General features: G+C 44.3%; 1 protein-coding gene across 1 annotated transcript in view; it reads left to right on the top strand.

The window, feature by feature from the left end:
* Positions 1 to 15,000, top strand: part of LOC135828877 (uncharacterized) — a 197,871-nt gene that overhangs the window by 181,568 nt on the left and 1,303 nt on the right. Inside the window, exons 24-30 of the mRNA XM_065341309.1 lie at positions 1 to 293; positions 6,904 to 7,203; positions 9,951 to 10,091; positions 11,071 to 11,199; positions 12,996 to 13,159; positions 14,260 to 14,325; positions 14,819 to 14,951. The exon at positions 1 to 293 is cut by the window's left edge and continues 100 nt beyond it. Coding sequence (XP_065197381.1) covers positions 1 to 293; positions 6,904 to 7,203; positions 9,951 to 10,091; positions 11,071 to 11,199; positions 12,996 to 13,159; positions 14,260 to 14,325; positions 14,819 to 14,951 — 1,226 coding nt within the window. The remainder of the gene's footprint in view (positions 294 to 6,903; positions 7,204 to 9,950; positions 10,092 to 11,070; positions 11,200 to 12,995; positions 13,160 to 14,259; positions 14,326 to 14,818; positions 14,952 to 15,000) is intronic.

The raw sequence follows: 15,000 nt of genomic DNA, 5'->3' as shown, positions 1-15,000 counted from the left end.
CATCGAAGTGAACGTCAGCGAATCTGCCAAGTTGGAATCGTTTGTTGTGAAGACGGCCATAAACTTGACAGTCGAGTCTGAGCTTAGCGGCAATGTTCTGAACATCTCTTGGACACCGCCTGCTCGTAGGCTGAGCGGACTGCAACTGACCGTGTCAGCCAACGACAGCAATGGCCAGTCAGTGGAGAAGACGATTCCGATTACACTGTGCGGTTGCCATGGTACCTGTGAGACACCACCCTCAACGCCTGTGGACGCATTCAAACAGCTGACGTGTACATCTTGTGATGCCGGTGAGTGCTGATTTCCAGGGCAAATATGCTGTCTGTATACCATTGAATCACAGCGAACACTTTCTCAATTCAAAATAATCAGGCCATGTCGCGCCTTTGGTCATACATGTAATTATAATATTAAAACAGCGGGTTGTGCATGTACTTCAAAGTAGGTGCTTGATCATGTTAATAAACGAAGTCTACAGGCATCAGAAAGTCATCAGTATCATTTAGCCGATAGCATCATGATTTATGCAGCCTACACTTTTCACTCACTTTGCGCAACCAACACTCAGCGCTCGTATAACACTGTAAAGTCCGCTGCCAGCGCCCACCCCATTTTTGCAATATCTGCTGGCCTGTACACACTGACCCCATGCACTGTCACCCCTACTGTACGAAAGTGCATCTCACACCGTAGCGCGAAGAGCTCTTTGCTACGGTAAACTATGTCTACTTTCCTGGTTTCCGAAATCTCTTTGGGCACTAGCTACGAGCTATCTCGTAGTGATTTTATGATGATGGTTGTTTTCTTTCGCAAATCCAAACAGGACTTTCTACCGAATAACAAGGTAGCGAAGAATAGAGTATTGCAGGAACCAAATACACTGCTGAGTGCTGACGGTGTTTCAAGTCCTCAGTTCCAAATTACGCAACCCTCAAAGGCAAGGTTTTTTCTCAAGCACTTCAGAGTTTTCAATAAGTTAGCAGCGACTTTGTAGGTGTATCTTCTGTGACATACCTTGTTCGACTAGCAACTGCAATACTGCGACCGGTCAAGTCGTTGAATGACACTTCGTCAGAACAATCACTGTTCCATTCTGAAAGCGCGACAGCGTGGCACTGCAGAAATTTCCTGAAAACCAGATGGATTCTACGACACTACCACATGGAGAGCGAACAACCACAAAGACGACTCATTTATTGAATTAAAGGAAATCTCGACAGAAGTTTTTTCTTTGCAGCAAGATAATGACAATCACTTTTGCAGAGCCTCCTGGTAAGAAATAGGCAGTTTGTATGTATTACAGTCGTTTTCGTATGCATTCGACCTTCATGCAAGTTTTCTACAACTATATTGACCTCAAAAAGACGAAAATAGTATGGACCCGCTGGGGTGGGCGTTTGCTGCGAAGTGGGCGTTTGCAGCTGACTTTACGGTACAGTCGAAAGCAAAACCCATTGTCAGTTCTTTCAAACATGCTTCTTTCTAAATTCTTCCGCGTATTTGTAAGACCTTTATAGAGGTTACTGAGTGGCTTGACAGGTACCGTATTTTCCGGGGTCTAAGCCGAAGCCCCCCTTTTCAGGCCCAAATTCGTATCTTTTTGACATTCGCGGTATAAGCCGCAAGTCGGATTTTGAATTTTTGGCCTTCTAAACTTGATGCGTACTAGTGCTTGCAAGACATTTACCAATGGTTAATTACTCCCGTAGCTCTGCAAAAGACGTTACTTCAGTAACGTCTGGCGCTAGCCAGGGTCCACACAGCTTTAATTCCGTGTTTGTTTGTTTGTTTATGGCATCGGCATGCCTGGCGCTATCCCGTACCTGTCCCGTACCATACCATCAAGGATAGCATCGGCATGCCTGGCGCTATCCCGTACCTGTCCCGTACCGTACCATCAAGGACAGCATCGGCGCCGGCATGCCTGCGCTATCCCGCACCTCTCCCGTACTGTACCATCAAAGACAGCATCGGCGCCGGCATGCCTGCGCTATCCCGCACCTGTCCCGTACCGTACCATCAAAGACAGCTAGCTGTCCACAATATTCAACTAGGGCTAATGCAAGATCATAACATGAAGCAACTTGGAAGAATGAGGATGTATGCAAAGTGTATCGGGGGAATGCATGCAGGGCGATAGTGCGGGTTCGAATCCTAGGTTATGTCTTGAAAAGAATAGGAGAAATGAAAAATTTATAACATCCCTATGCTTTTTTTGCCTAGGTCATCAAGGTGGTAGATGGTGTCGTATTACCCTCGAATGCAAAGAGAAAGTTGAATCTTGCCAGGCAAAAAAGCATAGCATAGGGCCCTGAGCTTCCAAGCTCTCTCGTCTCTTTGTTTGTCCCTCACTCTGAACTGACAAGATATGAACATCGCACAACTGCAATGATGGATTTTTGTTCATGCAAAGCACATAAAAATAGTCGAATATCACCATACATGCATTTTGTGCATAGCACACCGTATTATTATTATTATTATTATTATTATTATTTGAAACTCGGGTATTGAGCCAATAATAAAAGTAGAAAGGAAAAGGACATATGGAAACGAGTTAAGAGTAACTCTCCACCACTGTAACTAGATACTATATACAGTCAGAAAGTGCAACAACTAGGCACAAAACTGACAGAGTACTGAGACATTCGACGTCCTGACACCTAGCTTCAACACATCTCCAAAGCTTCCCCCTTCTTAACTTATCTTTGATATTTTTGACCCGCCCAAGTTGGGTGGTGTGCTGCTTTGCTGCTTCGAATTGTAGTTAGACCGCTTTGTCGAATCGCCTACTGGTCTCGTCATCGTCCAGTGACAATCGACATTCTTTGTTCCGTTGGGACTGTAGCTTGTGCTCGTTTTCGTTGCGCTTGCCTTCCCCTCTTTGGTCTTTCCATAACCTTGAACCTTCCAAGTTAGAAGGCTGTCGGTTAGCGCTACGGAGATGTGTTGAAGCTAGGTGTCAGGACGTCGAATGTCTCAGTACTCTGTCAGTTTTGTGCCTAGTTGTTGCACTTTCTGACTGTATATAGTATCTAGTTACAGTGGTGGAGAGTTACTCTTAACTCGTTTCCATATGTCCTTTTCCTTTCTACTATTATTATTATTATTATTATTTAATATTATTACTTAGCATACTTAGTATGCGGCAGGCAGGCATAGTGGGATGGTCTAAGACCATGATTGAGAAACAGAGGGTACCAGGTTCAAGTCCTGCTTGGAAGCGGAAGGATTTTTTCCAGCCGTGCTGCGACCCACAGTTAATTGGGAGCTCGTGGCCTGGCACGAGGGAAACATGGATGCAGGGAATGGGATTTCGGTCTTTGACCACTTTGTGGCGGGTCTGATCTACTCACCTCCCACCGCTTAGGAGCTGCATCTGCGCCTTGATCCAAGAGGGTGGTGGCGTTCCTGGGGATGCGGAAAACTGGGCCTTTGGCCGAGTCTCACGCGAACCGTGAATTTTTTTTACTTAGTATTTAAATATTCGACGAGGAGACAATACTTTTAATATGGCAATAAGTAGGACGAGCTGAAGTGACATTTGGATTACTTAATCAACAATGTAAGCGATGGAAACGATGTAAAAAACAATATAAAGGGTAAGGAAGATACATGTATGAAGAAAAAAGGCCATGGAAAGAAAGATGATTCGAACAAGTTTTCGTACAACACTCTTCAGGAATCACCGTTGTACTAAAGAACAAAATGAGAACAAAGGAAATAATATAGCAATCAAGGTAGGGTAGCAAGATACAATGACAGCACTGGAATATCGAGGTGCGTGCAGAAAAAAAAAGCGTGCAGAAAACAAGGGTATACAAGTAAGTGTGTATCAGCAACAAAAAAAGTGAGAACAAATGATAATAATAAAAATAACAAACAAGAAGGTGACCAAACACATTATGCACAAGTCGCAACAACGTTGCCACACTACACAAACGAACATTATTTGAACAATTTTAGGATAATAACACTATCTTTCTGGACACACAAATTCGGCTTATGAATGCGCTGACAAACAGCTTCCAAAACTTGTAACTACAACAGACCATGCCGAGCACGGCACAAAACAGAAAAACAGGTGATTCCTGAAGAGTGTTGTACGAAAACTTGTTCGAATCATCTTTCTTTCCATCGCCTTTTTCTTCATACATGTATCTTCCTTACCCTTTACATTGTTTTTTGCATCGTTTCCATCGCTTCCATTGTTAATAAAGTAATCCAAATGTCACTTCAGCTCGTCCTACTTATTGCCTTATTATTATTTATTCTTCTTTTACAAGGGAATTCCCAACAGGCGTCAGCGCCTTTTTACAGGGAACCCTAGGTATAATTTGATGGATGAGCGAAATTCAGCTGCCACGGGTGAACTAGACATGCGGCAAGCCGGTGGAAGTGTATTCCACCTTTGGATTGGATTGGATTTTTTATTTATAGTGGTGACTATAACAGACAATTGCCTAATAACAATAGACCCACTCGAGGGAAAGATGCAAAAAGATATGAATAATTAATATATTAGACTACCGGTATTGGATACGTGATCATGTCCACCTAAGGGCGTACAAGTTAGTATGACTGTATAGAAAAGTGGTGGGGGTCATTCTATCCAACGAAAATATTCTCTTTAATGCTACGCGGCTGGCAGTAAGAAGCTTGTCATAATTATAGGGTTTGTGATAAGCAATGAATATATGCAGTGCTGCCAAACTCAAATGTGGACTGAATGATCGATAAATAGAAAAGTTGTTTGCCAAAAATGCTGATATTCTGCTTTGCATGGACAAATGCTCCGACCTTCCTATTGACATTTGCACATACTGCATCCACTTGGGTTGAGAAAGACAGATGTTCGTCAACCAGTATTCCTAAGTACCGAGCGTAAGCAGATGGGACTATGGAAGTGCCGCAGCAGTTGACTGCGGTGCCAGGTGGCAACTCCGTGCCTGGTCGCCGGAGCAGGACAAACTGAGTCTTGGATGGGTTTAACACCAGTCCCTTCCGATCTAGGTAGCGATTCAGAGCGGCAAGGTCATCACTCAGCTGGGTTGTGATGATCTGGATGGACTTGTGCCTGATATAGAGTGTGATATCATCGGCATAAAGTTGATTCAATGCATGTTGGAAGCACTGTGGTGCATCACGGGTGTTAATGCAAAATAGCAATGGGCCGAGCACGGAGCCTTGTGGGATGCCTCTTGTGCAAGGGCGGGCCCCACCTAGCTGTTGTCCTACTCTTACTCGCTGGAAACGTCTGGTCAGGTAGCTTGCAAACCAAGCAAGTGCAGTGTCAGCAATGCCAAGCATCTTCAACTCGTCAAGGAGCTCTTGATGCTTAACTCGGTCAAAAGCTTTGCTCATATCTGCAAACACTATGCCGCAGTATTCATTATTATCAAGGACTTTGAGCCATTCGTCGACAACTAGCGCTAGGCAGTTCTCACACGAGCTGTTGGTACGGTAGGCAAATTGATTGTCAGGCACGTACATGATGTTGTGTAACTATTACTTAAAGAATGCAATCAGCTGCTCCAAGACAACTCGTTCTAATATCTTGCTCCATATGGGCGGTTGATTCATGGTCAGTATTCGGAGTGTAAGCTCCAGAGGTGATTTTTTTACTTTTTTGAGGGTTTCAGGAAAGTGCGACTAACACCCCAGGAAATACGATATCAACTGACCCAAGGGACAGCCATGTTCGATCCACATCCGGTCAACCCTGATCACTTTATACAAAATTGAGTCGCATTTACAAAGATGTGAAACCTCTCCACCGTTACCCGCCAGCAAGACATAAACACTAGTGCTGTACTACTGTATAAGTGTATCAACTTTGATTGAACTTGGATAATGAGCCAGTATTTAATGTAAAATAGAAGAAGGAAACACATGGGAACGAGTTATGAAGCAGCTATCCTCGACTGTAACAAGATAATAAGAACTCAGAACGTGCGATAACAGGGCACACCGTGAACTGACAGGCTACTGAGACATTCCCGTCTTTGGTCCTACCCAACCTTGAACCTGCCAAGTTGGAAGGGTGTTGGTTTGCATACTAGAGATGTGTTAGAGCTAGGTCTAAGGTCGTTGAATGTCTCAGTAGCCTGTCAGTTTTGTGCCCTGTTATCGCACGTTCTGAGTGCTTATTATCTTGTTACAGTCGTGGATAGTTGCTTCATAACTCGTTCCCATGTGTTTTATTCTTCTATTTTACATTATTTTTGAAGTTGATTGTTCCAACTAGGAACACACGCTTCTTGCCGAACTTGACACTTGACTGACTCACGACTGCCATCCAGAGCACACGAGGAACACGTCGCACCTTCCACTCGGCAAACCTGCAAGAAAGCACCACTCCCTGCTCAATACACAGTGTTTCGGGGAATTCACCCCTCATCAGTTGAGCTCATGTGCTCTGGATGGCAGTCGTGAGTCAGTCAAGTGTCAAGCTCGGCAAGAAGCGTGTGTTCCTAGTTGGAATAATCAACTTCATGACTATTACCGCCGAAGTCGCAACTTCTAAGTTTACATTATTCCCGATGATCAAATTAACGGTGATAAAATAATAGGATAGATGTCTGTATTTTGAGGCAAAAATGGGGGGGGGGGGGTGTGCGGTTTGTACTCCAGTGCAACTATACTCCAGTAAATCGGTACTGGGTAGAGGGGCATCAGTGATATAGAATGGGAAAATGTCTTCGCAGGGTGCAGATTAAGGTTTGGGAGAGGGTATCTAGAGGTAAAGCATGGGGAGATAGTACACAAGAGTATGGCTTGGGAAGACGGTACACCAAGCGTATGTCTTGGTATGAGGATCTCCAGGGGCAAAGAGTGATGGGACGTGTGTTGTTCAGTGCTCTGGTGTCTTGGTTTGAATGATTTGCTTTTGTGTAACAGGGCGAACTGGACAGCACTGTGAGGATGACTTGGATGAGTGCAGAACTGAACCATGTGGGAAGCATATTGTCTGCGAAGACAAAAAGTTGCCCATGTCTGGTCACACTTGCACCACCAGGTGCATCAGTGGGTTTAGATTGGAGGCTGGAAATTGCCTTGATATCAATGAGTGTACTGAAAAAAGAAACCACTTCAAACAATACTGTATCGCCGATTCCACCACATGCTCAAACATACTAGGATCTTATCTGTGTCCATGCAAGACTGGATTCACTGGTGCTGGCAACCAATCCTGTACAGGTAAGGTTTGGGGTTCAAATTGAAACAGACAAACATGCATACACACGTGCATGCACGCACGCGCAAGCACACACACACACACACACACACTTGTACTTGTACTTGTTGCTCACTGCCAAAACTGGTCACGTGGGTCTCCCCGGGAGAGGGGAAAGAGACTCAAAAGGAATCTTGGAAAGATGACTCAATTGGCTATTGAACCGCCCAACGGCCGACACCCCCTGAAATCCCCAAAACTCTGGGTGGACTTGAAAATGATCCCACTTATGGGCTCACCACACCTCAGTAAGCGGGTGAGGACAAGGTGCAGAAAAAGGATTGACGGCATCAGGGTATCCGTCCCGGGATCCAACTGCAGTTACCCCTGCCCCCAGTGAAGGTAATACTTGCTACTAGTGTGGGTGGCTAAATCAGAGTGGATCGGATACAAGCTTCACTAGCACCATGATTACACAAGAGTTAATCTAGCCAGAAGTAGTCCATGGTTAACAGGTATGTATACTTCAAAGTTCAAATAGAAAGTATATGAACCCTGAAACCAACAAAGGTGGTAGGTACAACATTACACCTTCAAGCAGCCGAGCCCGTTGGCAACAGACCCAACACTATCAGGCATAAGTGTGCCCACCAACCGAACTAGCTGGCACACACACACACACACACACACCATTGGACCATTGGACGCGATGATAGCGATGCTACAGCAGAAGCCATAGCAGCTTGTGCTGGGATTGCACCATTCAACAGCTTGCAAGGCTGAAGAATTGACCGCCACTATTCAGCCTTGTCTACACCACACAGCTATGAAGTGGCTTTTTCTGGCCAGTGAACACACACACACACACACACACACACACTACTACTACTACTATCAATCAGCTACCCCGTGGGGTCACGCCGCCCTCCACTCAGAGAACTGAGCGCAAGGTGAGGGGCAGTGGCGCAAAACAAAACAGGAAGTACAGCAAAATGAATTGAAAAAAAAGGAAATCAAAACAAGCTGCCATATTGATGGAAAAGGACTCACAAACAGAGGAAAGAAATATCACAAACCAGAAGAACAGTCTGCTGTAGGTTCACTATAAGTATAACATACAACGACTGTACGTCTGTACGCGTACTGCTTTGGCCTTCATAAACCAGGAAAGCACAATCTTGAACTGGAGGGTGGGCACCGAACGTCCCACAAGGGCTCCACAAGACGAACTTTCACGAAACGACGAGGAGTGTGCACAGCAAGCTAACATTACTACACCATCGTCGCACGACGACTGGCCACTCAGGTCCAAACAACACGACAAATCCACAATACCAGCGATACACCGCGCAGGAATAAATTGCTGCGAGTGTGACCTGTTCCCTCAGGAATCCACTTGCTTTGCCGAACGCCACTGCATTGTTTCAGGCTGGGGATCGATCCGAGGGCTCGCCACGCCACTGCGGAGGATGCGGAAAGGACGCAAGAAGACGGTGACGGCAACAAATAATTACCCGCCCTGGTCGTCAGCTCACTGAATGTCCTTCCGCGCGAGCGAAACCGGCTGCAAGGCATGAAAAGCCTACTGCCACTCAATACCCAGGGACGACCCTGACCAGAAGGCCAAGGCCACCCCGTGGAGGAGGCCAACAAAGAGAAAACCAGAAGCTAACAAATCACACGCACACACACACACACACACACACACACACACACACACACACACATACACATACACACGCACACCTGCCTGCATGCATACACACACACACACACACACACGCACCACACACACACACCCATTGGACACACATACACACCAACACGCACACCAACACATACACACACCAAAACGCGTGTACAAGCACACACACACACACACACACACACACACACACACACACACACACACACACACACACACACACACACAGATACTGATGGATGGACGTTCATGTCTATGTAGTGTGTAGCATCACACAACAATGATGCAACCAAGTCTTTCTCCGCCGTTACGAGTTTCGTGTAGTACTCATCAGACAGCATATGACCAAGCCTAGCATTTGCTAGAAAAGAGGGCAGAGGTGATGGAGGTACAACATGTCAATAGTGCCTGGAAAAGGAGGTGGCAAAATCAGCGAGATTATAAGAGAAAAAGAGCACTATTGAAATGTTGTACCTCCATCTGGCCTCTTTTCTCAAGGCCCTCTGTATATATTCTAGTGAATGTTAGTCTTGGTCATGAATGCTAGTCTTGGTCATGGCATGCTGTCTGATGAGTGTTTTCACACGAAACTCTGAGTAACGGCAGAATAAGACTTGCCGGGCTGCATCACTGATGTGTGATCATTGTATTACTGGCTCTGACCACTGGTCATAGAGCAATATACACAGACTGAGGACCTTAGACAACTGACTAGTGTGTGCCATCATATACTACACACTACATGGACATGGATGACCGGCTTGGAATCAGATCTGATGTGTGTGGGGATGTGTGTTTGCGTGTGTCCACATGTGTACGGGATGGGATGTATGTGCATCTGCTTGTACGTACATGTGTGGATTTGGGCATGATTTGTGTACATAACTGGGATTTGTTTGTGTCAGTGTTTTTTTATGTTCACATAATACTCTCGAATGTTTTGACAAAGTGTGTGTGCATGGGAGCGTTGCTTTGTCGGAATATAATAGATTGTACATAATTATGTTTTGCGCTTGCTTGCTTGCGTGCGTGCATGCATGCATGTGTGTATGTCCTTGATTGCAGACATCAACGAGTGTGCTTCGAGTGGCATGAATGACTGTGATGACCCCAACGCTCTCTGCACCAACACAAGGGGAAGTTACATGTGCTCCTGCAAGCGTGGCTTCAACGGCACGGGCAGGACAGCCGAGAACGGCTGCTTTGGTACGGTACTTGACTGGTGTTTTCCTCTTTCAACAACGAGGACCACTCATTGTTCTGCTTACGCCGCCATGATGATAGAACTTTTTGTTTCCAGTGTAGTCTTCTACTAATCCAATTACTTTCCAGGACCATATGCCATCCTCGTCGATCTCTCACAAACAGATCACTTCCCAAAGAACGGGTCATTCTGCACAATTATGTTGTCCGATTTCCATTTTATAGAAAAGTGTTTGCTCGCCACAATGGAGCTTGCGCTTTTCCACCTAAACGACTGGACACTTGATAACACACCACACTTCACTTGATTTTCTTTGCTTGATATTGCTAAAAGACTTGGGGCAGATCTCTCAGTATAGCACAACCCATGGGGAGGTTCCACTGTCCACTTGTAACATGCTTTGACCTTACCCTATTATTATTATTATTACTTATACAAAAGAGAAAGACCAAGGAACTATTATAATTATTATTATTATCGCGTTGACATCGCCAAGCAAGCTTGGCTAGTTTTCGCTTAGGCCAAATGGAATGAATAATGAGGAACAAGCGGGGTCAATGAGGTGCTAATACGCATGCATCAGCAGATTAGGACACAAAGAAAAAATTATGTCCAAAGAGTTCACTCTATATTAATATAGTGCTGTCTGACGGTTGTCCTTGTTGCTGGACAAACAGAAGTAGTGTGTATTGAGAATGTGCCGCATGATCTGAGCTGAGAATGCCGATGTCCAATGTTTGCATCTTCACAAAAGGACGCGGCGTGTTTGGGACATACTGTCTTGTAACTGTGTGTACGAGGCTGTGTGTCACATTGTTTAGAAAGATTAGCCACTGGACTACATGTAGTGCAATGTATTGCTGTGAGACAATCTCATGTTGAGCTTTTTCTTTATCGTCATAGCTCACTTATTTCCCTGGTGTTCTTCTTCCTGGTTCTGTTCTCATCTGCCGGTGGTTTTGCTGGTGGTATTTTCTACAGACATCAACGCCTGCTCCAACAATGTCCACAACTGCATTGCCGTTTCGACGTGCTCTGATCTGGACAATGGCAAGCACACATGTACGTGCCCCGACAAGCAACTGCAGACCAGAGACGGCACCTGCGATGGTAGGTCGAGTACGAGCGATAATGTGTACATCTAGTACCCTCAATTTGTCGGCAGCACCGGTGCATCCGTTGTGGACCTGTCAGCGCGCACGGAGAAAACGAAGCAGAACCATTTGGCAATGAAAACTATTTTATCAAGAAAATGTCACGGTTGGCATGGGATTAGACTGGAGCCATTTTATCTAGAACCAGATTTAAACCAGCTTCAAGTGTACCTTGCCACTGTGACTCAGAGGTTTCACACGTGATGTTAACCCGTACTGTAATATACATGGTCGTAGCTCAAGTCAATTACAAACATCTCCATCCATAAATCTCCCTGTTCTGGCAAATTATGAAGTGAAACGCCTGTAGGGAGATAGCCCATTTATCTACTCTTCTTCAGAATCTTAAAAATCATCCTCATCAAAGAACCAAACATAGGCTGCGTTCGTTTTGGTCTTCTTGGTAGAGTAGAGTGAATGTTGAGCCGGTAGATGGTAGTTTACCAAAGCAGTTCTACTGTACAATGCCTAAGTTTAGCGAGTAAAGGCTTTTTTTAGCGTTTTCTGGATTAGGACCAATTTGCGATGAAAAAAACTTTAGTGATCCAAGTTTCAGAGTAAAGAAAAGAATACCGTCGTACTGTACTGTACATGCAAACTATCGATTGGCGCAACGAAACTTTAACGAAAACACTCCTTTCGCTAAAATCACCTCAAATATCACCGTGACTAAAATTAGCCATTTCACGGCCATTTCGGTAGAACGTCGATTTTACAGCACGACGTACGATATTTTTTAGAAAACAGCTCTCATCATCACACAAGTACAGAAATACCGTACCTCTACTAGCCAGTGCAGGCTGTCGTAATAAAATGACTCATCCGTGTTCCTTTACCATGCACACTTCAGTTGTAATAATTGTAGTAACGTGGTGTACACATTAGTTGTAATATAGTGACTTAGTGTACACTTCTAGGAAAGTGGTTGCTCCCCATACTGGAGCTCGCAAACCCTTTCCAAGCAAATCATCGCTGAAGTCGCTACCACTAATTTTCGTAGTGTACACTTCAGTCGCAATAATAATAGAAATAATAAGTTGCAATAATAATGATTATAGTGACTTAGCCGTAGTGACATGAGTGAATGCAAATTAGAAAGTCATGTGACACTGCAAGGCCTTCAGGGTCTTAGGGAACATTCACTAAAAGTGGACCTTATGCATCATGCAACGCTTCCAGGTGTTCTTGTTCTGCGTATACCTCAGTAGTCCATCCAATTCCTGCATGCTCTGCTAATTGACTTTCTCTAAGTGTCCTTGTCAAGCAAAGTCGATCTGGAGGCGTTCCGTGCCCTTGCTGCTGACCGAAGCGGTTGGGTGGGCATCTGTGCCCGAGTGGTGTCGGCACCCTAGTTGTTGTCTTCTTTTCGCATATTTCTTCTTTTTCTGAAACTGTTATGGTCTTTTGTATCTATTCGAAGTGGCTTATGCGAACATTTTTGGCTGGTTTGCATGATTTGCATGCACATTATGCAGCTGCAGGCCATGCTGATGTCTACGCGAACAAGCACATAATAATAATAATAATAATAAATAAGTGCAGTGCTGTTGGCCACATTCCTTATAGAGCTAAGTCAGAGGAAGAAGTTTAGGAGTGGTTCAGCTGATCTTTCATGCTAGTCTTACAATTATGAACAATGACTGCTGGAACTCATGGCCTAGGGTCAGTTAATGGCCTCCTCTGCAATCTCTACCGTCCTAAACATCTGTCTTTTGTGTATTGTTTGTCTCCTTCCTACCTACCCCAACGCAGTCGAGCCCACCTTCTCGAAAACCTTGACCAGTCACGCGGTGACGGTGGGTGACACTGCCACGTTTGTGTGCGGCTTCATTGGTTTGATTCGCGGCGGTGCTACGTGGCTGGACAACAAGGGTGTCGTTATAAAACATAGCGAACTATATAAGCTGACAACCAAGGTATGGATCGTGCCGGTGCAAGCACACATTTCATCCGACATCATCCATTGCACTGTACTTTACATTCTCCCTATTAGCCTATTAGGTAATGCAAAATATTTTGAAGCCATTCTTGTGCAGAGTGAGATAAATTCATGTGATGCAGATGAATCGTTAGCCATGCATAACATCTTGCAAGATAATTTTGAGGACTCCATTTCAACTAAGTAGTGCAACGAACAAATTTGGATCAACAAAGAAAAGAATGCAGCTGATCATCAGTTTAATGCAATGAATATAACTAAATGCGCACTCATATTACAACCATGGGGATGTATAATATAATTATTCCAGAACATTTTCTTGTCACAATTATCAATGGAATTCGTTACTAAAGAGAATGATAAAACTACTATAGGATTTATACACTCGGAGTGAAACAACGAGGATACAAGAATAGTAAGAAAATTAGCACAAACTTAAGAAAAATTTGCACAGGTAATAAAACTATACAGGTAAGAAATGATAGGAAATTCTGCAAGTGCAGTGTGACAATGGACATGCATGTGCAAGTGTGTGTGAGTACACTATTTCAGTAAATTCGCACTCACACACACTTGCACATGCATGTCCATTGTCACACTGCACTTGCTGAATTTCCTATCATTTCTCACCTGTATAGTTTTATTACCTGTGCAAATTTTTCCTAAGTTCGTGCTATTTTTCTTACCATTCTTGTATCCTCGTTGTTTCACTCCGAGTGTATAAATCCTATTGTAGTTTTATCATTCTCTTTAGTCACAAATTCCATTGATAATTGTGACAAGAAAACGTTCTGGAATACATTATTCGTCCCCATGGTTGTGATATGAGTGCCCATTTAGTTATATCCATTGCATTATTAAGATTATTGTCTCCACGTCGCCTGATAATCAGTTTCCGGGACTTTTCAGGCCCATAGCAACTACATCATCTCTGTAGTTTGTAGTTACCCTGTCCTGTGCACACAGTGTTCAAAGGGCTACACACACACAGGTCTGGGGTGATAATTCACAAGGCCACATTTCACTAAGCAGCAATGCATATGTGGTGTGATGTGTTTTCTTCTTCCGTGTATGTAGTCGTCGGCTGACGATGATGCAGCAGATATGTCTCTAAGTGAATTAGAAGATACCGGCAGTGGCAGTGTAAGTTTCTGCAGCTACTATCACAGGCTACTCTTGGGTCCGTATTTCCCCGATTATTAGTCGCACTCGCTTAGAACTCACACCCTCATATTCTTTGTTTGAGCAATATTGAATTGATATATTGACTTCAGTAGTAAGTCACGCTCGATTGTAAGTCGCACCCCCTTTTTACCCTTGAATTTTAGTGTAAGTCATGTATGGTTCAACCTGTGGATTTGGCTTTCGAAGATGTACAACCATGCTGATTAGAGTCCGTAGATTGCAGTAAATTTACTGGTACTAAAAATATTATAGTAATTTGGCCAGGAGGGCGAAAGTTCAGAGAGGGCGCTGATGATAAACATTCTGTACTTGGCCTTATTGGAAGGCACATGTAGATTTGACGCACCAGCTCTTACACAGAATTGCAACGGTTATTGACGAGTAGGGCAGCTAACAGATGTACCCTTTTCCCTTCCTCTCTTCTTGCTGTTCGAATCGTGTTTGTGTGCAGAGCTCTAAAATCACAACCACCACAACACTACAGTTCGAGGTCACCTCCAGGGATCAAGCAGGCACGTATACATGCCGTGGTGGGAACAGCCGTAAAACTGTTTCTCAAGCCTACAAACTAGCTGTCAACCCTGGTAAGCCACTCAGAGATAACACTTAGGCCACCTTGTTTAGTAAAAGTTG

The sequence above is a fragment of the Sycon ciliatum genome, chromosome 12, assembly GCF_964019385.1.
Source record: "Sycon ciliatum chromosome 12, ocSycCili1.1, whole genome shotgun sequence".
Lineage (NCBI taxonomy): Eukaryota > Metazoa > Porifera > Calcarea > Leucosolenida > Sycettidae > Sycon > Sycon ciliatum.
Note: the sequence above shows the minus strand (reverse complement) of the source record. Positions and strands in the feature narration are given on the sequence as shown.